Raw genomic sequence first — 23358 nt, 5'->3', positions numbered from 1 at the left:
GACACCGCCCCCACCCTCGCTCCCCACACACTCCGCCTCTCTGCCCCGTGTTGGTCCTTTACTCATGGCCGGGTGCTGAAGCAGCCCCCCCCTGAGCGAGCAAGGCTGGGAAATCAAGGGGCCTAGAGAGCCAAACCACGAGAAGCTATGGAGGTCGACGAGGCAGGCGATGCAGCGGTGATAGCTCATACTGCTGCTGACGATTATACTGCTGCAGCTGCTGTTACTGTTGCTGATACTGCTGCTGATACTGCTGCAGCTCCTGCTGATGGTGGAGAAGGTGGAGGTGGTTGTGTTGGAGGTGACGAGTTCGCGGCGCTGAGAGAGAAGGTGCTGGCTGGACAGACGACCAGCAGGGAGGTGGTGGATGCGGTGCTGAACCTGGTACGGCAGGCAGGTTGGACTCACCATGGGTTGAGAACTCGTGGTGGGTGGTGGTGGTGGTGGCTGCTGCTGCTTCCGGGATGGATCAGAGTTTTGAAGGGTGCTGGGTTGGCTGTGTGTGTGTCACTGTGTGTGTGTCACTGTGCTTTCAGATTGTAATTGCTGTAACGTGTAAATATTTATGTAATGCGTGGGTGTGTTTGTTCATACATGTACTTGCATCTCTTAAGTGTGTGCTAACAGCACTTGCCCCCATCAGTTTGCTAAGGCTATACGGGGGTTCTTTGTTTTTGTTTTCATGTTATATAAGTACGAGTTGTGTGTCCAGGTGTGTGTGTTCGCGTGAATATTACTTACTTAGTGCCATGTTTTCGTGAGTTCACGTACACGTGTGTCAATCGACGGTATGTGTCAATGCATGTGTGTGTGTCATTGTGTCTATGCATGAATGCAAAGCGTGATCACTTAATCGCCCATCGATCCACTGCATAAATGTATATGTGGCTATGTGTGTATCTTAATGTATGTGTGAGTTCGTGTGAATGGGTCTCTACTTTTAATTCATGTGTTGTTCACATTTAGATATGTGTGTATAACGGTGGTCATGTATGTGGCCACGTTTCTGAGTTTCGTTCACTTTCACCTTCATTCTAAGCCGAATTGAAGCTTAACCCGGAACAATCCTTATTATTATAAATGTGTCATGTATGTACGTGTAAGTTATGTCATATATGTGCCAGTTTGGCTTCATTTACGTTTCCATTAATATACTGAATCGAAGTGTGTATCTCCTGTGTATCCTGTGTGTCTCTCTCTTTTAAGTGATGCATTGTGTTGAGTAATAATGTTGGACATTTATTTATTTGTATCGGGGCGGTGGAGTGGTGGCGCAGTGGTGAGCACACTGCACTATGAACACCGCTGAACTGAGCTCGGATGCCCGCCCAAAGCTAACATGGGTGGCACATGTTCCAGTGTACTTACTGTACAGTATTCAAATAGCTGCATGTATCCATGAGTATACTGCAAGGACGTAATTATAATATATTTTGGGGGGGAAATACACCCCCCCCAATATTCAAATATGCTCACAATGTCCCCCCCAATATATTGCTTTACAATAGATTTCTGTTTATATGATTGTGGTTATGGTTGTACTTTAGTAATCCCTAATCTCTGCCATTACATACAATGAAACAAGAAAAGGTAAAAAAGAAAAAAGAGCAATGTAATACAATACACGATTAGACATTATTGTTAAAATGAATAAAAAGTCCATCCTGTGTGTTAGTGAATTTTTAAATATTTTAGGCAGGAAATTAGTTTTCAAATTTAGATTTTTTTTGGGGGGGGGGACCCCCAGACGGTGCATATGTGTTCATGTAAATGGTCATCAGTGTCACGAACGGTATATTTCCGTGCACGCGTTCTACCCGGTTAACACCCTGTTACATTTACACAACTCATTCACATTCAAAACGGCACCGCATTAAACAGCCTAACATCCTTATTACGATATATCTAATGACCCTCTTTATTTATTTTCAACGCAGACCTGGCACTGACGCAGTGCCTCGGCAAGAGAGTCTGTGTGTGTGTGGAACGTTTTTATAAAAGTGTCTTTTGAGTTTGGTGGGAGATGTGTGGAGGATCTAACCACTGATTTTCTCTCCTATTTGGGGCCATCCATTTAGGATAATAATTCGTCTACATTAGCCTTCAAATGAGTTGGATAGTCCGGCGGTGTGGACTATCTGTTCGCTTAAACACTTTAATAGTATTACTCATTGATCGTTTCTGCGTGGGGGTGTAAAAATTCCGCGTGCGTACAGGTAGAGGGGGGTCAAGTTTTGACAGATTTTTGCGTCCCTACTAAATGGAACGGCCCCTTTACCACACAGTCCTTTGACTCTCGGTATCTTCTTCGCGGGATGTCCACGGCTAGGTTGCCGTGGTTTTGTTGATGTTGCGAGGGATGTTGTTGTTGTTGTGGGGTGGTGGTGTTTGCTACGAGGCCCATTCACACCCCCCCTCACCCCCCCAGCCCCCCCCAGCCCCCCCCGAGGCCCATTCACAACCTCACCCCCCAGCCCCCCGAGGCCCATTCACACCCCCCCCACCCTCCAATGCGGAAGTGCGGCGCGCGCGAAAGGCGGCAGCACGTGGCACCGCCACCGCCTCGATCGCTCGTCGCGACGTCGTTTACGAAGCCGACTTCTTCGCGGTCCTACGGTTTACAGCGTCGCATATCCGACCCGGCCAATTGATCAACAACATCAGCAGCAGCAAGTGCCATTCGCCACTTAAGTGGCGGCGACGTCACCACGGTGCTGGGTGCCAGGCTAGGTGCACGTTGAGGCCACCACGTGTTGAGTGTCGAACGCCCGCTGGCAGGAGGTCACGGGGCAGGCCCAGCAGGTGCCACAGGTCGACTGACCGAGATGACTGGACCGATGCACCATCAGCTGTGCCCCCCCATACTGTGCCAACTTGCTGCGTTTTAGCCGCCCGGCGCTCTGCTCGTTGTTGTGAGCGTCGTCCCTCTGCCCTCCGTTGTTGCTGGAGGGCGACTACCTCCAACTGCCCAGTAGCAGCAGCAGCGTCCTTCACGAGCCTCCACAATCAACCGCACACTCTAGTGTAGGATTTGTGTACGGTTGTGTTAACGGTGGTGTCATTTTCTTCCCACGTTCACGTATATCCATCCGCCCTTAATACGAGGAAGTTGCAGCCCTTTGCTGTGTTTGCTTCAGTGTGTGCCGCTCTTTTGGCAATCCATCCACTGCTGGATGAGGGCCTTGCCACGCCTGTGTGGATCGTGATGGGGTTTTTTTTACCGTACTTATAAAAAAGTTTTAATTTTACCAGGTCAGGCTCACTGAGCTATACATCTCTTTTTCAGACGTGACCTGGCTGCAAATAACAGCTCAACTAGGTGGCTTATCGTGTGGACATTTATAGCAGCCAAATACTCTAAACGCGTGTTTCTGAAAGGGGAGGGGAAACCCGGAGGACCCAGAGAAAAATCCACGCGACCACGGGGAGAACATGCAAACTCCAAATTCACAGGCATATTAGGGTCGAGATCGAACGTACCACATCCTGTATACCAGGCGAGGTAGTTAACATCTCGCCACCGTGGCGCCCACAACCACCACGCTGATCAGTGCAGGTTGATGAAGGTGGAGCGGAGTGCTTTACAGAGCAACAATGGACATTTACCTCGCTGCCCTAGACACTCCCACAACTGCCAATAATACACATGCCTCTCCAGGCTCACACCTGTGCTTAGCTTCTGAGATATGACACGATGTGGTGCATGCAGGGTGATTTGGTCAAAGTGCATGAATGAATGGATACAGATTGCCCAAATCTGTGAACGCAGGTCTTTGACCTCTCCAGCCTGGCTTCAGTTGGGGTCAGAAAGGTATGTATTGACCATCATCTCTGGGGCCATGCTGGGAGTTTTGTATCGTCATGGCTATGTGGTTTTCGGGTTTCCTGTATGGAAACCATATGCTTAGTTTGTGCAAATGAGTGTTTCGCTGGTTCTTGATAGTCTTTTGAAAATGATACGCTCTCGAGCTCTGTTCTTGCAATACACAATTTATTCTCATCAGTTCTTACCAAGGTTGAAAGCATGTATGCATTAGCTCTGTCCATCCAAAACAGGGGTGTGGGGGAACACAACGCTCGTGAATTCGATCATATATGAACAAACGTTTATTCCAAGTGTTGCTTTTGGGGACTTACCCAATTGAGAACCAGAGTGAAACCAGACTAACAAGGACCATTTTAACAAGCGGTATGCAAACGCATTTTCCCCAACAGCTACCCGTCCTCTGCCAGAGTGCGAATAAAAAAAAAACTTCCAAATACAAACGCACATTGGAACTCATTAAATAATCCATGAATATGCACAACTTTTATTTACTTTGTGACCACATTTTTTTTTTACAAATTTAAGACATTTCGGAGCAAGATCGGCAGCCGCCCTCTAATTAAACCGTTGCACAAATAAAACAAACACAATTTAGGCAATCGCTCAATCTTGTCTGACCAGTCAGACGGGGTGGGGGGGGGGGGTGTTGGGTTCTTCAGCATCCCTGTTGTGGATAAGGTTTGCGTGACATACAAATTAATGCAGAGAGTGATGTGTTGACATTTAGAATTTATCTTGCAAGTTGTATTATCTCACCGATGAACCGCAAACGTGACCGTCAAGTTCGTATCGGTTTCACCGTTAAGATTTGATTTGAGTCCGTGGTAGGCGATGTGGAGTACTCTTGTGGAATACTCTTGTGGACTGTCTTAATCATTCCATCGTAGCTCGGAGCCATATCAACAAGTGGGCGGGAATTAATGAAAGCATTGGAGGAACTACTGGAACATTCCTCTTATCCGCGACACTTAACCGCGACTCATGTTATTTGCGGCAGCTGGAATGTCTGCGAAAAACTCCTAATGTCCCCAGTCATTATTTTTCCTGCGTATTAATTTGAGTTAATTTGCAGACAACCCCACGGAATATAGTATCCGTCATATGTCTCTCACTTTATCACAGACTATAGAATAGTTCATCTTCTTGGTTCTTTCGGTAAAGTCACGTAGAATGGAAATAATAAAATAATAAAAAGAAAACATAATAAAAGTTTTTATTTATTTTATATTTCGATTTAAAGCTTTCGTGACTGCAGGGATTCATCTTCTTGGTTCTTTCGGTAAAGTCACGTAAAATGGAAATAATAAAATAATAAAAAGAAAACATAATAAAAGTGTTTTATTTTATTATGTTTTATTATTATTAGTTTTTTATTTTATTATGTTTTATTTTTATTATTTTATTATTTCCATTCTACGTGACTTTACCGAAAGAACCAAGAAGATGAATCCCTGCAGTCACGAAAGCTTTAAATCGAAATATAGAAGAGTTATTCCTTGTAGGAGATGCGTGTTTGGCTGCTCTACATTTCCACACGATAGGAAATTTTGTTGAGTAATCATTTGTGGTCAGGTAGCTTCTGAAAACGAGCTGTATAGCTCAGTGGGCCTTGGCAAAATATAAATATCGATTTAAAGCTTTGGTGACTGCAGGGATTCATATTCTTGGTTCTTTCGGAAAAGTCACGTAGAAGGGAAATAATAAAAATTAAACAATAAAATTATCACGACGTTTCGATTGCAACACAAGCAATCATCATCAGGTGTGAAAACCACAGCAAGAAAATTTGAAAAAAGTGACAATTTAATTGTTTACTTTTTATTATTTTATTATTTCCCTTCTACGTGACTTTACCGAAAGAATCAAGAAAAATATAAATAGTTTCGTTTTTAGTAAGGGGCAGGGATACAGAAAGAGAGAAGTGGAGCCATCTACGATTCACACAAAAATACAATTCACCCCGTGGTTACGTGACGGGAAAGGTGACCCCGTTGCTTTAAAGAGTTCTTAGCCAGACGGTAGGGGTGGGAACGCCGGTGCTAATCACGTGACTTTTGTTTCGTATCAATTGAGAAACCAATAAAATTCCTACTTTCAACTTGGAGCAATCATATAATATGTTTAACAGCCCCAATAGTATACGGTAATTATATAGTTAACTTCCGTGGCTTATTTAATTGGAGAAACTTAGTGCTATATTGGTTTCACAAAATCTCTTGAGGTGAAACAAGTTTATTCCATTACCTATCACACCACAGTTCTTGAGTGTGTGCATTATTGAAGATTTGCTTCACCACCCACACGTAATTTAGGATCCTGACAGGTAGTGATGGATGGGTCTGGCAGCAATCATGGCAGAGGGCCCAGTTTATCGTGTGTCACTTGCTTCAAGCCCAGTTCCTGACAGATCAGGTTTAAGGTGGATAGAGCAAAGTCCTTTTGCTTTTTCAGTAAAAAACAAACTTGGATTAGCACTGACATGAGCAAAACACACAGAGAGGCCACTGTAAGCATGGCCATTATGGTCCTGATTTGTTGTACATTTTGGACTCGGTGGCATTTTGCAGACAATGTTGTGACTGAACTTGATTGAGAGATTTGTATTATGCTACTGCGTAGGATTTTGCAGTTGTTTTGTATAGCGCTCCGAGGTTTTTTTTTTACTGCGCGTTGTTCGGCATGATGTCCGACGTTTCACTCCATATGTTGGGAGCTTTTACAGGAACAGATTCTGAATATTCCGTTCGGATTTTTAGCTATCGCACATCATGCCGAAGGACGCACGGTGCAGACCGATAAAACATCGGAGAATCGTATGATCGTACACAGTCGTTGAGCACTCTGTTGGGACAGTTTAGCGCCGTGTATAGGCTGTCATCCAGCGAGGGAGATGAGAGGAGTTCCTTTACTGCGGGTGTCGATTTTATCTCGTAAAAAAAACTGATCAAACCACATTTCGCTTTGGTTTACCTTAAAAAAATATATAAAAGTCGTTTAAAAATAGCTGTCAAGAAAATCTTAAAACAAAATCAATCTGTGCCTTGGTGATGAAGTCTGATAAAAGAAAGCCACTGAATGAAATTTAACATTTCCAGGTGAGACGTTAATAAGCTGCGTGCGTACTTTGAGCCCGGATTCCGTACCATGGGCTGCACTGAAATACAAAACCAGCCATGTTCCCCTTAACATTTAACCGCCTTTAACTCCTGTTCTGCAAAGTCTTTAAAATATATAGCTGAATAGACAGTCCTTTAGTTCTTGTCCTGTCGGTTCTGCGCTTGATGCTCCCACTGCTTTCCACTTGCACTGCCATGAACGTCATTGGGATTGCATTGAAAATATCTCTCAGTGTCCCCATGTTGCTTCCATAATATTCTTAATTTGGCCACGATTCTCATTACTAGAATCTCATTACTGCTTGCCATTGACAATGTTTTGCCAATTTCCTAGGTTGCGCGTGGGGGGGGAAAACATGTGCGTACTCCCTCCTCTTCCAAGTCGTCTGGCCAGCATGGAAGAGTAGGCCAAATGCCTTCTAAAGAAGCTCTCTAGAGCTTCTACGAGTGGCGGTCCTTCCACCATCAGTCGCATGAGCAATCAAGTATATGCACTGTACTTGTACAGTACTCTTCCTTACCTCTGCTGCCAGTCACGGATAAACATCGTCTTAAAACAGCCAGTGCTTCTGATGAATGTGGCATGTTGTCAGAGGTCATCTTGTCAGAAATGGTATCCTGGTTTTTCAACAAACCTTTTTCTGTGACTTGAGACCCCCAGTAAAATGCACGGAGATGGGTGAACACTCTTGGCATAGAGCTCATGCGACCCCATCATCCAAATTACTGTCCTCACCTCATTGCTAGTCACCTGTCGTGCACCACGAGTTATGTAAAATAGTAATACTGCTGTGGGCTGGGTGGCGATAAGGGTAGAGGAACAAGTTTTCCTTTTTGTCCTTGAGAATAAGCTATTTAAATATTAAGAGAAAAGATATGGTAGAGTGGTGGCACGGTGGATTGTGCACTGCCCTGTGGACCTGGCGACCTGTGTTTGAATCTTGGTCACTGTTAATATCAGTGGCGAGTGACATCTGAACTTATACCGATCCTGAATACTCCCCGATGCCCCCTCTAAAAAAAGCTCACTGACCAGTGTGGTGAAGTATGTTTAAACAACCCCCCTTGCTTGACACAGTGTATTGAGGCCTTCATGCAGCAGTGGATTGACAAAGGGCAGTTAATTGCTATTGTTATCACTGAATAAAAGTAATAGGTGTGGTAGGTTTTTGGGATTTGTTTGGGTTGTTTTGTTCATGTTTTGTTGCTGTAACCAGATATCTCTGGTGTAACCAGGGCACCATCGAAAATGAGCATGGCCCTTTTGGTTTTATTCGTGCCAAAATAAACTGATAAAAACAATAAGAAAAAAGGCAACATCTTCAATATAACCCTCCTTAAACTGAGTATTTTAGAATTACTAGTTCTTGTTCAGAATAAAAAAAACATTAAAGAATTGGATGCTTAAAAAATAGAGCACGGTAACCTTTTTGACTTGGCACTATGCAAACTCAAATCCGAACAGAAGCGAAGTGAACTGGAATTTTTTTTTGTCGTGGACAGGGAGGTATGTTTTCTCCAAAAGTTGATTCGACAGCAATTGTTTGGTGGGTGGGTGAGGGTGACGTTGTTTTTGCCATGGGGCATCCACGCCTTGCCCTGATGGACGAGGCAGAATGCCAGGTTACTTGGTATGCGCCGAAAAAGAGGGGCGTGTGAGCCATCGACTGACCGGCAGATAAATGAAACCGGCAAGAACCAGTCCACCGTCATTTAAACACAAATAAAGAAATAACTTGAAGGAAAACCATCGTGCGGCTTCCTATGTGGGCGCAAATGTTTAACCAAGCCTCCTGCCTGACAACCAGTTGCTGGTGATTTTGCAGCGTTGCAAGGTGGGAAATGAGCGATGGGCCATTAGGAATGTGTGCACACCGCAGCAGCGATGGCGTATCGGGGATTATTGCAACACCGTTGCCAAACCTGTTGAGCAAATCACGCAGTCATTGTAAACCTGATTTTTTTGTTAAAATCCAATACCACTGTAAAATTTAAAGTAAAAAATGCAACCTGTCACTGCTTGTTCACGCCACTCCTGGCGGAATGCCCTCCACTAGGGGTCATTAAACTAAAACTAACCAAGTTAGGCCCCATACTCTTAGGTTTTTCGGTAAAGTCACGTAGGTAAAAAATAATATAAATAATAATATAAATAAAATAATAAATCACGACGTTTCGGAGGCAACACAAGTCTCCGTCATCAGGTGGGACCGTCACAGCTAGATTTACTCACTTGATACAGTAAATCTAGCTGTGACGGTCCCACCTGATGACGGAGACTTGTGTTGCCTCCGAAACGTCGTGATTTATTATTTTATTTCTATTATTTTTTACCTACGTGACTTTACCGAAAAACCTAAGAGTATGAATCCTTGCAGTCACAAAAGCTTCAAATCTAGAATCAAGTTAGGCCCACTAAGCTATACATCTCTTTTTCAGAAGCGACCTAACCATCAATGATAGCTCAACGAAGTGGCTTATCACGTGGAAATTTATAGCAGTTAAATATTCTAAATGCACGTTTTTAAATGTGGAGGGAAAAATTGGAGGATCCGGAGAAAAATCCATGCGACCACGGGGAGAGAGAGACATTCAAACTCATAAAAATACAGGCGTCAGGGTTGGGATCGAAACCGACTACCAATATACCAGGCGAGGTAGTTAACATCTCGCCACCATGGCTTGCTCTACTTTTCCAAAAATGCCAGATTTCTTGTTAAGCGGTTGAAGTATTGTACCCACAATTTCCCCCACCACACACGATCTGTCGATTGACCAGTCGATTAACTATAACTGTGGTGCACTCATTTAAATTGCTGGTTGGACAGAGGCAGAGGGATTTACAAAAAAAACTTGTGCCGTTGTTTCAACTGCTGTGCAGAGAAAAATAACCTGGTGATCTCCGAAGTCCAGTGAACTAACCATTACACTACATTAGTGTTGTGCAATGGTGGATACTCGAATATACCCAGGGCTTAATTATCTGCCGGGTCTGTCTGGGTCATTGACCTGGAAAATATTCGCTCACCCGATACACCATATCCATCATAACTCTCGCAATGGCAGTGGCTACTAATTACGTGCCAGCGACCCAGAAAATATTCTGTGAGAAAATAAGCCCTAAATATATTGTACTGTATATGATTTGTCTGCTTTGCAAGCCACTGAATTGTAAATAAGTATTCACGGTCCCTATTGGAAGCAGTAATGAATATTTGTCTAAGCGTCGTGGCACATTGTAATACTGATAGTGGAAGTTTGTCATTCCACTGCTGGATGAGGGCCCTCTTACGCCATACATGTTGTGGGGATTAAATGACCATACTCCATGCTGGCGAAGGTCGGGAGCATAGACACGAGAGCATAGAAGTACAGTACAATAATTGATTTTGATGCACTGCCTTCTGCTGGCTATGAAGTAACCCTGCAGCCTATAAGTATGTGTTACACATAAAGATAATATTTACTTTGTATAGAGTGCCATTTATGCAACTGCAATGCACAAAGCTGCGCAATCCGCAAACACGGAGGTGCATAAATGAGTGTTTTCAGCCATTTAATCGGTATCAATGATGAACATTTACACACACGTGGTTGGGAATCGGAGCATCCCGAGAAAGCCGACGTGTGCGAGGGGGCAACACGGTATCCCATCAAGATGGAACGGATGATATTAGTCCACGCTTCCTCTTGGGGCGAGTCGGGTTATGGTATCTCAGTGCCCACGGGAAGGCAGTTTTGAAACATTTTGATGTACAGGCGTTTCGCCACCAACACATACGTGGGCGTCACCCATGCTCGTACGATGCAGGTTCAACCCTATTTGGCTTCCGAGATGCGACATGTACGAATTAAAAATAATTTTCTCACATTCACAATTTGATGTGGGTATTGTGAGCGTAAGAATTGGTTTTAATTGGAGAAATTGTTTATTATTCACACAAAGTAAATTAGCACGGTGGCCAAAAAGTAATGAGAACTCTGTGAATCCCCATCTCGAGGTGATAATCATTGCAGAAAAAAAGGTGCAAAGATGTTTACAGCTGGCTGTGTCATACAAATTGGGCTTGGTGTCTAATTATAATACGCTACCATATTTCGTTTTGATACCCTCTTATGCAGGACGATGTGTACAGAAATGAAATTTTAAAAAGCTAGATCATTTAAATGTAATGAAAGCATGTGCTCATGCGTTGAATTTCCGGAAGAGTGCTATTAGACATTTATCGTGTTACACGTCTCGCTCAAGTGTGTTTTGATGGGGACATGGCCCGTTCATATAATGCATCCTGATCCTGGGGGGGCGGCGGGGGGGGGGGTGTCATCACAGTTGTGTAGGAGGCAGAGGCATGGAATGAATCGCATTCACAGCATGACAACCGATTAAGCAGGAGAGCTTTGAGCAACACTCGCGATGCGCGAAAAAAGTTCCGAATGCAAAACATCGAAGAAACTTTACGCCGCCGAGATAGTCGCGCGTTGGATTTTGCGTTGCACGTACAAACATAAAGAGTGGAATTTTGGTTACATTATGCCACCCGATTACCCCACATATGGTGGCTTGGCGTCCGCAACCAGGAGGAGAAGGGAACTCCAATTACATAAAATCTATAAAAACACACACCCGGTCATGCCCTTGATTTTACCTTGTACAGGCATGTAACGTTAACGTGCCCTGGAAAGTCGTCAATGCTTTGGGTTCTCTTTGGCAATGCTCAGTCGCCAGAAGTGTTTGAGATCATGTGTTGACTAAGGCGGTTTGCTGGGTTATGATTTAACCTGTTGATTACGTGTGGGCTTTATACAGTTCGGCAGTGCCGGGCATGCCCAGACTGCTTTATCGGAGCTCCATTTTCTACGTTTGTTTGACAACTTCAGTTTTGTAACCACTGCCGTTAACATAGTTATCTGGGAGAAAGGTGGAAAGTGTTGTTGCGGTGTGTGGTGGCTTCAACGGCTTTGGCCATGACAAGATCTTCATCTTGAGTTTGCTTAGTCACAGCGCACGTTGTCAACCCACTGTTGGATGAAAGCACTCCCTGCGCTGTTGTTTGGCCATACTTCACCACCCAGGTGAATGCAGGTTAGTGAGGTACCGGGGAGGCAGGACTAGTTAATGTATCCCTCCTCACAGCTATTGGCTGTGACTGGGAATCAAACTCCGGGTTTAAAGGCGCATTGCACCAACCACTGGGCCACCCTTCCGACCCCATGAAATGTACGTTGTATTAAATCAATTTTTATAACTTTACAACACAGATCTTGCTGTTGTCAATCGGACAAATCAATCCCTTATTTAATCCAGGTGAGAATCCGTTGAGAAAGATGTGTCATTGGGGCACTTGAGAGAGAAAAAAATAACTCGTAAAAACAAAGTTTTTCACTATAAATCCTTTATATGCGTGGCGGCTAGAGTCCTCTCGTCCTCTGGCTTGAGATGGCTGCCACCTATGGGTCAGATGATTGCCTGCCACCATTAAGCAATTGGTAATTAAATATAATTTTTTTTTTCCTAAAAAGTGTAAAATTTTGGAAAAGTTTTTTCACGAAAATGAATTGTCACGCACAACGAGTCTGTGTGCAAAATGTCAGCTCGATTGGATCACGGGAAGTGGGTTAAAAAACGACCGAAAGATTTGCACGGTCGTAAGCGCGCAAGCAAGCAAGCGAACTTAATATAAAGGATTTAAAAATGGTGCGCGTGAAGATGCTGCGTCTGAAGAAAAAGCGCGTTAGTGTGCGAAAACTTCACAAAGCTACAAATTATGCGTTGTCAACATTAAACGCACAGTTGGTGAAACGTAATAGGAGGACTTGTTTTGAAGAATATGTAAGCGGAGCTCCGTTCTGTGTCGCCACATATGAATACAGCCAACCAGTTGGCTTTCCACACCGATGTTATCAAGCAGCATTTGGTATGGAAAGTGAGTAGACATTATATGATACTGTATAAGATAAAATTATTATTACCATTATGAACACATTCCTGCGGAGGGAGCTGGTAGGAACGTTGGGTTGCTCGGTCAATGGCCAGGGTCAACTGCGGCGTGGTGTATTCCGCAAATATGCCCGACTATGAGGGCGGGCTTGTGCCGGCGTGAGTAGGTTAAACGTTGAGTTTTATATGGCACCACGGGGTGACCAGCCCCTCTCCACTCACTCCCACCCCACCCAGCCCCACCCTCTCCTCTACCCAGCCCCACCCCTCCAATTGTTGGATGCACGACAGACGGACACAATAATCCCCTGTGGGCTGGTGTAGCCAGGAGGTTCCTACCAGTATTATTATTATAATTTGGACTTTCGCTGACTTCAGGAGCTGAAGTGTTGACTGTCGCTCGCCTGGTTCATGTTGTGTTCACCTCCATACCCTTCATCGTGTTTGTGTCTCTGCGGTGTTCTCGCAGGCACGTGTTGTCCTCCGTACCATTGAGCGAGTTCGTTTTATTCTTTTGTTGCTTCTCGTACTATTTTTGATGTTACATTGCTTTGCTATGTTCACTGTATTGGGATTCAGTTTGCTGGAATGGCACTGTATATAATAATAACATCATCATCATTATTATTAGTAGTTGTGGAGATACACAACGACTGTATTCTTATACAGTCTCAACTTTTACCCGTAATATTTAATGGCAACGCACGATGGGTTTGTGCCAAAGCCTTGTTCGTGGCTTCACAACTGCGTTGTCTCGCAAAGAGACAACGCAGTTGTGAAGCGTCACGTGCCACGTGAACGCAGCGAGAGTGAACGCGTTCGTGTCGTCGTCATTGTGTGGAGAGGCGAACCGAAAATAGAAAAACGAAACCCCCAGGCCAGATGAGGTCTAGGGAGCCAGCACAAAGGTTCACGCAGCCGGGTAAATAAACTGGATCGTAACGATTGTGAAAAATGTACACCACGTTTATTGACCTTTTGAAGTGCAATTGAATGCAGCGGTGATTGCTGTGTTCTCAGCTCACTTCAATTACACTTTAGCTTGAGACGTATGTTGGTGCGAATTTAGGTGGTCGAAATAATTGCGGCCGTATAAATTCGCGCGGGCAGTGTTCACCGTGACACGTTCCGTGTGCGGATTTTTAAAACTACCTTCTAAGGGGCTTGATTCCCTCTGCCAGGTGTCGTGGAGTGACTATGTATGTATGTATGTTGAACTTCTTTCGCACTGCACTTAGCCAACCGTGCTAATTTCATCCAGTGACTCGCAAGGCAACCTCCTCTCTATACCGAGGAGCAGATGGTGCCAGTGTCGTTTCTCCGGGGCAGGTCCCTTACGGTCCAAATCACCAACCACCGGCACATTGGCAGCGTGCAATTTACACCGACTTTTGAGAGCCACCTAATGGAGCCACCACTTATTTCGCGTGGCTTTCGAGTGACACTGAGCTTGTCTCTCCGCGCCTCAGAGCCACGGTCATTTATGTCCGTGAAATATTTGTGTGCATTATAAATTGCACGAGTATTTTTATTATTATTATAACACCTGAATTGCCTGTTCTACAGTAGCCAGATCCATGATGTGTGTGCGTAATCCCTACCTCTTGGGCAATGCGCTGATCCTGTGGGAGGCCAATATAACCTGGCAGGTTTATGACTGGCAGGCAATCTTTGAGTGCTCTCCCCTTGTGCATATGAGGATTTTTTTTTTACGGGCACTCTGGTAACCCTCCCACGTGCAATAATGCTCACACATCAGCAACAGGACCCGCCTGATAAATACATAAAAAATAAAGGTGAAGCTTTGAAGCCATTGCACACATTTGCCCGAATGATGTTTTTGCCTTTTAAGTTTGCATATACCATTTTCATGTACAACCCGTTTGTCAATCCACTGCTGGATGAGGGCCTCCCCATGTGTGGGTGATTTGACCGTACTGCAAGGTGGTCGGTGCGAGTTGGTGACGGTGGGGCAGCGTAGACGTGGCAGCAGCCTCGAGCGCAGGTGTTCTTCACGAATTTTCAGAGTGGAGCCGCTTTCGCCGATAACACGTCAGTGTGAGGGCCGCCACACATTGGGATTGATAGCACGATGATAAGGGGTGTTTTCACATTTGTGTATTGTCAGGGACCCGCACGTCAGGGGCCGCGCTAAAGGCCGCCAGGGGCCTTCAGTGGTCTGTGGGCCTTGCAATGAAGGACACTGCTCTAACGCCTCTTTTTACGCACGGTGCCCGGCTCTTTAAATGACTACGCAGCTTTGTGATTCAGTCACAGGCTTGTGTACGGTATATCATGTGACGTTTATTCGCGGTCCCTCAACTAACGTCGCTCCCCCTCTCGCCCTCCCCTCCTGTCTCGCCGCGTGGCCTCGCGAAGCTGGTCGGCGGGCAGTTCGACCTGGAGGCGAACTTCGTGGTGCGCGACCCCGAGGGTGTGAGCGGCCTCGTGTGCCTGCTGGACGTTTGCGACCCCCAGTGCCGCGGCGAGATCCTCAGCCTCTTCACGGCCGTGCTGCGCAAGAGCTTGCGCAGCCTCCAGGCCTGCACCGAGGCCGGCCTCATCGGACAGCTCCTCCAGCGCCTGCAGAAGCTCGACGATGTCACTGCAGGCACGGCGACAAAACGTTTCCGTTTCATCTTCTTGGTTTTTTCGGTAAAGTCACGTAGAATGGAAATAATAAATAAAAAATACAATTATTCTCACGACGTTTCGGCTGCAACGCAAGCAGCCGTCCTCAGGTGGAGAACAGGTCTTAGAGTCACCTGAGGATGGCTGCTTGCGTTGTGGCCGAAATGTCGTGAGAATTATGTTTTATTTTTATTATTTTATTATTTCCATTCTACGTGACTTTACCGAAAGAACCAAGAAGATGAATCCCTGCAGTCACGAAACCTTTAAATCGAAACGTTTCCATTTCAATTTTTTTATTTCCATTTCCACCGGCGCGGTAGTGTTATTTAGGGGTTTTTTCACAAGCTTTTCCAAATTAGTTTCCATGGTTATGTAATAATCCTTCAGGAGACGGCTTCGGAATCGGTCCTTTTTATTTTCACTTCACGATACACCTTGCTCACTCACTCTCCGTTGCTGGCAGACAACAGAGAGAGGACAGACCACCCACTAAGTCCCCGCCGCGCACGTGGCAACACCCGGCAGGTTGTGTCAGAAGTGGGTGGTCTGTCCTCTCTCCGTTGTCTGCCAGCAACGGAGAGTGAGTGAGCAAGGTGTATCGTGAAGTGAAAATAAAAAGGACCGATTCCGAAGCCGTCTCCTGAAGGATTATTACAGTTATATGAAATTTATATTGAGTGGCTGGGTGGCTGGGCAGTTGGGGATACGGACTGTTATTTATAGATAATGCGGTCGTGAATGAATAAAGATGTGTATGATTAGATTCGTGAAGTGACAAGTCTTGCACCGCCGCCACGAATATCAGGGGGAAAGCGATGCCCTGGACAAAACAAAAACATAGACAATTTAAAAGAAAGTTTGGTTATAAAAATACACTATTGTTGATCTAGGTAGAATGATAATGAAGAAGCAGAATGGCTTTTCTTTTTTACGGTCTGTTAAAGTTTGCTGCCACGTGGACCATGAGTCGCAGACCATTGACAAGTAATGAGCAGCGAATATTTAAACCAGCCTGTTTAAATGCGCCATCGAGCACGGTTAATCCAAAACGCGGATAATTCGCACATTGGGTGCTTGAGGGGTAACTCTACCTCCATCAGCCCTTGGACCTTCTAGACAAAATGTTTTCCAGCTCCTTGTGTTTAAGCAAGCCACCCTGTATACCTGTTTAGACTTTCATCAGCAGCCTGTTAAACAAATGCTGCTGGGTTGCTAGGTGATATAGTCCAGAGCTCTATATGAATACAGGTGGGGGCCCAGTTCATCAACTTTGCATTCACTTTGCATGGACAATCACAACAGGGTGCTTGCTTTGGCTTTCCAGCTCGAGTAATTTGTGACCTTTATGCCTCTGACTCTGACCCTCACCGACTGCCTCTCTCGATGAAATCAACGTGCCCATTGTTTCTTTACAGAATCTTGAAATGCGGTCACATTAAATGAAACAGTCCTTCATCTACTAATAGGGTTTTTCCCCTTTTTTCTGGCAACAAAAACTGACACCTTTTGCAAGGAATCATGCTTACATTAACCACAATACTTGCAGTCAAATGCAAACAAAAACAATACTCTGATAATTTATGCATTGTCTTTGTTTGCATTCGACTGCAAGTATTGTGGTTAATGTAAGCATGATTCCTTGCAAAAGGTGTCAGTTTTTGTTGCCAGAAAAAGGGGAAAAACCCTATTAGTATATTTTGCTACTGGCAAAGGAGGTCCCATGAAGTCCTTCATCTGTCCACTGCTGGATGAAGGCTACCATGTGATGTCAGTCATCGTGGTTGTTTGACCGTACTCCGGTCAGTGTGGGTTTGTGAAGTGGGAGGGGATGGGGGGGAGGGGGGTGTTAGCCGTAGCCGGAAATTTAACTTTAGATGCCGGGTTCACAGTGCAGTACGCTAACCGCTGCACCACCAATCTACCCCGGTTTTATTAACCCTATGCAAATGACTTTAGTTGCTATACGAATGCAAATTGTATAATCGTATTGTGTTTGTTTCATTTCAGAGCTTCTGGTTGGAGTGGTGGGCGTGCTGGCAAGCTACAGTATCACCGTTCGTGAGCTCAAGCTCCTATTTGGCTGCCTGCGCGGAGAGAAGTGCCGATGGGTGAGCTCGAAGCTCTGATGCTGCGGCCGTAAAAAAGATATAAGAACCAATGATTGGGCACTGCGGTGGCGAGATGTTAACTACCTCACCTGGAATACAGGAGGTTGTGGGTTTGATCCCGACCCTGATGCTGGTATATTTGGAGTTTGCATGTCTCTCCCCGTGGTCGCATGTATTTTTCTCCGGGTCCTCCGGTTTTTCCCTCCCGCTGTGGTGGTCCCCACCTGATGCAGGACGCTTGTGTTGCGCCTGAAACGTCGTGATTTAATTTAGTTGTTTTCATTTTTTATTTTTTTCACCGACGTGACTTTACCGAAAGAACCAAAGAGTATGGATCATTGCAGTCACGAAAACTTCAAATCTAGAAGAGATCTCTCCGCTTGTTTTTTTGTTTGCCGTAGCTGACGAACACATTTATGGAATTGCCCTGCAGTGCGGTTGTTGTGGCCATGTGAGGTTGTGGTCATTTACAAAATTGTGCTTTAAAAAACGCCATGTTGCATTGGCCCTTAATGGAAGAATATTTCCTGATGTCTAAACACTCTTATGTTGCATCTTTCATAGCCCAGAAGTGATGCAACTTTTGTTCAGCTTTACGCTGGACAAAATCAATCATGATATTCACACAACGGGAAGGAAAATAAGCTCCTCGCATGTTAATGAGCACAGAACTTGCAAATGCTGTGATTAATCACCTTGCTATATTGATAGTTGGCTGCTCTTCCTTTGTGTGCTTGGTGCTGCATAATGCTCCTTCGCCCCGTTTAGATCTTCTTCCCAGCCAACCGGCTGACGCAAGTAATTCGCACGGCGATAACGAACCGATGATTGAAATGAACGGATGAGTGAGCGAGCGAATTATAGGTGTTGATTAAAATGGACCGTGTGTTGTGGGTTGTTTTTTTCTGGCCGTGTGGTGTGTTGTGCTCTAAGCGCCGGCACGCCGTCAAGCTGCTCTCCGTACTCAACCACATGCCCCAGAGGCACGGCCCAGAAACGTTCTTCAGCTTCCCCGGGGGTAGCGGATCCGTGAGTCCCCCCGCGACGATTGAATGACTCGATCGCGGTGTTTGGTTTTGACTAATTATCTTATAACGTTTCACAATGAAATATGATTTTTGCGTTTACACTTTCCTTTACCCGAAACTGGAATGTGTTGATTGTTTGAATTATGGTCATGCTGTTGTATCAGTTATTCATTTTTGCTAGTTGACATTTGATTTAAATCGTACGGAGCTGAAAGGTTTTTACGGGTGGCTAATTTTCAGGCATTCGTCGCTTAGAATAATTTCTTAGGTTCGCGATACAGATAGGTGATCGTATTCTTAAAACATATAATATTATTTGTCTTATGCAATTGTCTCACTTCATCCCAGCAGCCCCTAGAGATGCTGTCCTTTAATGCATTGCTATAAAAGTATTGATTGCAGAATCGAGGTTTGACCCTAAAACCTGACAATTTATTGTATCATTATCACTGGCCAATTGTTACATGCCTACTCATATAACAGTTATTCTGGAATCTGGCAGGTTATGGGTGCTTAAAGATTTTTGTTAGGTACTGTTAACTGATGGTTATTCGGTGCCCCATTTTGTCTGAGTTATTGTTTAGAACCTCTATACAATATAAACAGACCATGCTGATTGTGGTGTGTGTGTGTGTAATGTGTGTGTGTGTGATGTCCGTGTACGTTCAGGCTATCGCCCTGCCACCCATAGCACGCTGGCCGTACCAGAACGGGTTCACCGTCCACATGTGGGTCCGCATGGACCCCGTCACCAGCCTAAACGCCGAGAAGGAGAAGCCCTACCTGTACTGGTGTGTGCCGGCCCGCTCGGCCAGAAATACGAGGAAGCTTACTCCTCCCTGCGTTCTTTGGAAAATCTTCCTTGAAAATTCCATTGGCCACAGAATCCACTTAGTGATTGCTTAATACCGGGTCGTGCCGCATTGTTCCTCTCTTTCTCCTCTCGTCCATTTTTTCCTGCCATGACCTCCCTCCCCCCCGCCCTCCCACCCTGTGTCCCCATTACCCCCTTCTACACTAATGTAAGCCCCCGTGTTTGGAAGCATCTTTAGATGAGACGTGATATCAGGCGCCTTGTGTTGCTGAGGCTTTCAAAGCAAGCGGCACGTAAATGCCAAGATTATAACGTGTGTGTGTGTCTTTGTCCGTGTGTGCGTGGTGGGCGCTGGTTCAGCTTCCGCACAAGCAAGGGTGTCGGCTACTCCAGCCACTTCATGGGAAGCTGCCTCACTGTAACCGCACTCAAGTCCAAGGGCAAAGGCTCCCAGCACTGCATTCAGTACGACTTCCAGCCCAAGAAGGTTTGGCGCTTCTCATGTTATTGTTGCAAATTCCGGTTCCAGGCACTTTCACGGAGAATGGGTGAAAATTACAAAATCAGTAGGAGCCATTGATTTCTTTCTTGCAGGCCCCTGGCAGTTTTGGCATTGAATTATGGAAGCATATTTATTTTTTTAAATTGAGTTTTAAAAATATATTGTTTGGTCAATTCCATCCCAATTGTGCTTTCAGCGACATGTCATGGGACAAACAATCCATTCGAATCTCTTGCAGAGCAGTGCATTCCTGCGTTTTAGAGAACGGGCCAAGTAAGCGGATATCACAGGGCAACTGCTGAGATCCCTTCAAGTCACCGCCGGTCCACAATATTGGGGAGAGTACATTTCCCAGGATCTTAGCTGTGCCAGGTCAGCACTTTGACCTCCGAGCCAAACTGTCCAACTCTTTATTTTGATGTTGTTGCAAATGCTGGTGCCAGGCACTTGTGTGGAGAAAACCAAAAAAACATTTGGATCCACACAATTATTTCCTGCAGGGAATTATCAATGCGGCCAATATGGATTTTAATATGAGTAAGAAGAGCCCATTATATACGCTGGTATCGTATTTTCCAATCCCAAATGTGGAAAATTACTGAAAACTTAAGATGAAAAATTCAACCGTCTTCGCATAAATACGGCGCCGTGGGTCTCGCATCCAGCCGCCGCATTGATTCCCAACGAGCCTCTGGCTGGTTAAGTAAAGGCCACTGCATTTAATTGCCCTGCTGCGGTTGAGCTTTATTTTATGGCACGTTCGTGCTCTTTAAAAAAAGAAACCCAGGTGACCACACTTGCTCCCAAGTGCTTAACTTGTGAACCCAACTGTGCACGGAACTCTGCAGGCAGGAACTGCGCTGCCTGAATGCATTGCATTATAAATGCGATGTGGCACAGTGTGATTGACTACGTCCCGGTATATTGTCAGCTGTTGGGGAATATATATATTTTCTTCCCCGACCCACTCCAGCCATACATTTTTGATGCGACTGACCGAATAATCTATACAAGTGTGATTCCCACAGGGCTCCGTACAGGGCTTTGGGCAGGCGTATGAATTTTGGAATGATTGACGTCTGTAGGCTTGCCTCGTGAAAATTGGCACTGTGGCACAAACAGAGTTTTGTGATGATATGTGTGCCGCATGTACCAATCATTACTAGTTTATGCCAAATGGTTTGTTTGGCCCGAATTGAACTTTAAGCTGCTGCTCTGTAAAAAAAATTAAAAGCACCCACAGTGCATCATGTTTTTTCCCATATTTGTGCATCTATATATAATATTTGTGCGTACAATGCATGGTATGTGCATTGAATTGTACGTGTAAGATTTAATATTTTACTATTTGTTCTTTCAGCACTGTTTTTGGCTGAACCGCTGACACGTTCCATTTCGTTTTTGTCTGCACCTCTGTATGGATTCACATCACTCTTCCAACCACTAAAGAAGCTACTATTCACTACGATGCCAACTCTTAAATCTAGTCGCAACCCTGAATTGCCACACACTGTCGAATCACTGCTGGGTGAATCATCCTATTTGAAATGCACACTGCCCACCTGACAGTGCCATGTGCACAGGTATGTGTACACCACCCTTGTGTCAAGACATTGCTAGACAATTGCCATGTGTATGAGCAAAGTTCAGGGACTCCTCTACTTAGGAAAATTCGACGTACGACCTTTCAGAGATATGAACAAACCTGTACGTATGTCCAGTTACCTGTTCGGACCGAGAGTTGTAAGTTAAACTGCCGCGCAATAGATGGCGGTGGTGGCATCTACGTCTCCAGAACATGAAGAACCAGTGGCATCTACATCAACAGGAGGTTATACAACTTTAAAGCCATTCCCCGTGTTTAGTGTACATGCCGTACAACATGTTTGGAATCGACAGGAGTGAAGTTGGACTTACGAAAAATAGACTTACGGACAGTCACCTCTGGAACCTAACTCGTTCTTAAGTAGAGGAGTGCCTGTAGTTCATCTTGTGGTGCCGCCTGCGCGTGTGTTCTGACAGTGGTACATGATCACAATCGTCCACGTGTACAATCGTTGGAAGAACTGTGAGATCCGCTGCTACGTGGATGGCAACTTGGTGTCGTCGGGGGACATGGCCTGGTACATCAGCACCAATGATGTAAGATTTCTGTTGAAGTTTATGTTTGAGTTGGGTGATGATGTGTTGTTTGTTACATGCCTGGAGTCGGCCGCTCGAATGAGCATTGCGTTATATCAGAATGCTGAACTTTTACGATTTGTGGGCAATGTATAGCTGCTAAGTCTTTTTAGGGAGTGAGTGTTCCTGTACAGCTATATTTATAATATTTAAAACCATGTTTTGGTTTTATTTGTATTAATATAATTTGTTATCATTGTTGATATTAAGATTGCACCGTTTCTTCTTTTACGAGTTTTCCATTGCGAGAGACATTTTGTCTTAATTGGTACTCGGCTGGTTGTGAATATACTTATGTTTGTATAAATGGGTTCACTTACCACATGTAGATCACACAGGAATGTTTGTGTGAAAATTACCCTGCGATATTTAGTTATTTGTCATATAAATGTAGTATACATACAGTGTGTATATACTACATTTATTTAAAGTTAATATTCCTTTGCTTAAGGGAGAAGTGGGCAGTTCTCATCTCTCCTGACAGTCTTGAGCCATTGGAGGAAATTCCACATTTCTATGGTGGGGAAGAGTCTTTCCAAAATAAAACTGCTCTTCGACTTCCATAATCCAGACCGTTGATTAAAAATAGCACAATCTAAACCACAATCGTTTTTTTTCTCACCAACATGAAACTGTGTTAAGATGTGAAATAAAAGCAGTTCATTGTCACTTTAGTAACTTTTATTGCTTTGAAGGTGGTAATGATCGATAGCACCCGTCCTGACTTAGCTCACACTGCTCATCCTTCCTGCTCCCCCTACCTCCTCCTCGTGGATCCCCGCTTACCCCAACTTCCGCCCCCTCCGCTTCCTCCCCTCCCGCCACCCCTGCTGCTCCCCCCCCCCCACCCCAACAGACGTTCGACAAGTGCTACCTGGGCTCGGCGGACAACATCGACGCCGACCGCACGTTCAGCGGGCAGATGTCGGCCGTCTATCTCTTCAGCGAGGCCCTCAACGGCTCGCATGTGGCGGCCATTTTCCAGCTGGGGCCCGGATACAAAGTGAGCAATGCGTCGCGACTTGCGTGTGCTCGGGTGCGGCTGTCGGCACAAGCACCGAGGACATCGGCAAAACACATCCCCCCCCACCCGCCGCTCGAAGCTGGGGGTAGCGGCTTTTACTTTGATTGGGGAATGGGACTTGGGTTGTTTGGCCTGTGGAGCTGATTTGTTTCAGTATTTGCCAGGTAAGGCTCACTGAGCTACAGAG

The 23358-nt window shown here is 45.1% G+C and overlaps 1 protein-coding gene across 1 annotated transcript in view; it reads left to right on the top strand.

Annotated features, from left to right (window-relative positions):
• The window catches only part of LOC144722679 (lipopolysaccharide-responsive and beige-like anchor protein), a 281782-nt gene continuing 258424 nt past the window's right edge, over positions 1-23358 (top strand). Inside the window, exons 1-8 of the mRNA XM_078600981.1 lie at positions 1-384; positions 15260-15491; positions 17522-17622; positions 18556-18651; positions 19320-19441; positions 19825-19951; positions 21989-22108; positions 23004-23150. Of these exons, the coding sequence (XP_078457107.1) occupies positions 148-384; positions 15260-15491; positions 17522-17622; positions 18556-18651; positions 19320-19441; positions 19825-19951; positions 21989-22108; positions 23004-23150 (1182 nt within the window). The 5' untranslated portion in view covers positions 1-147. The remainder of the gene's footprint in view (positions 385-15259; positions 15492-17521; positions 17623-18555; positions 18652-19319; positions 19442-19824; positions 19952-21988; positions 22109-23003; positions 23151-23358) is intronic.

This window comes from Lampetra planeri, chromosome 15, assembly GCF_965212315.1.
Source record: "Lampetra planeri chromosome 15, kcLamPlan1.2.h2, whole genome shotgun sequence".
Classification (NCBI taxonomy): domain Eukaryota; kingdom Metazoa; phylum Chordata; class Hyperoartia; order Petromyzontiformes; family Petromyzontidae; genus Lampetra; species Lampetra planeri.
This window is presented reverse-complemented; position numbering and strand designations above follow the sequence as displayed.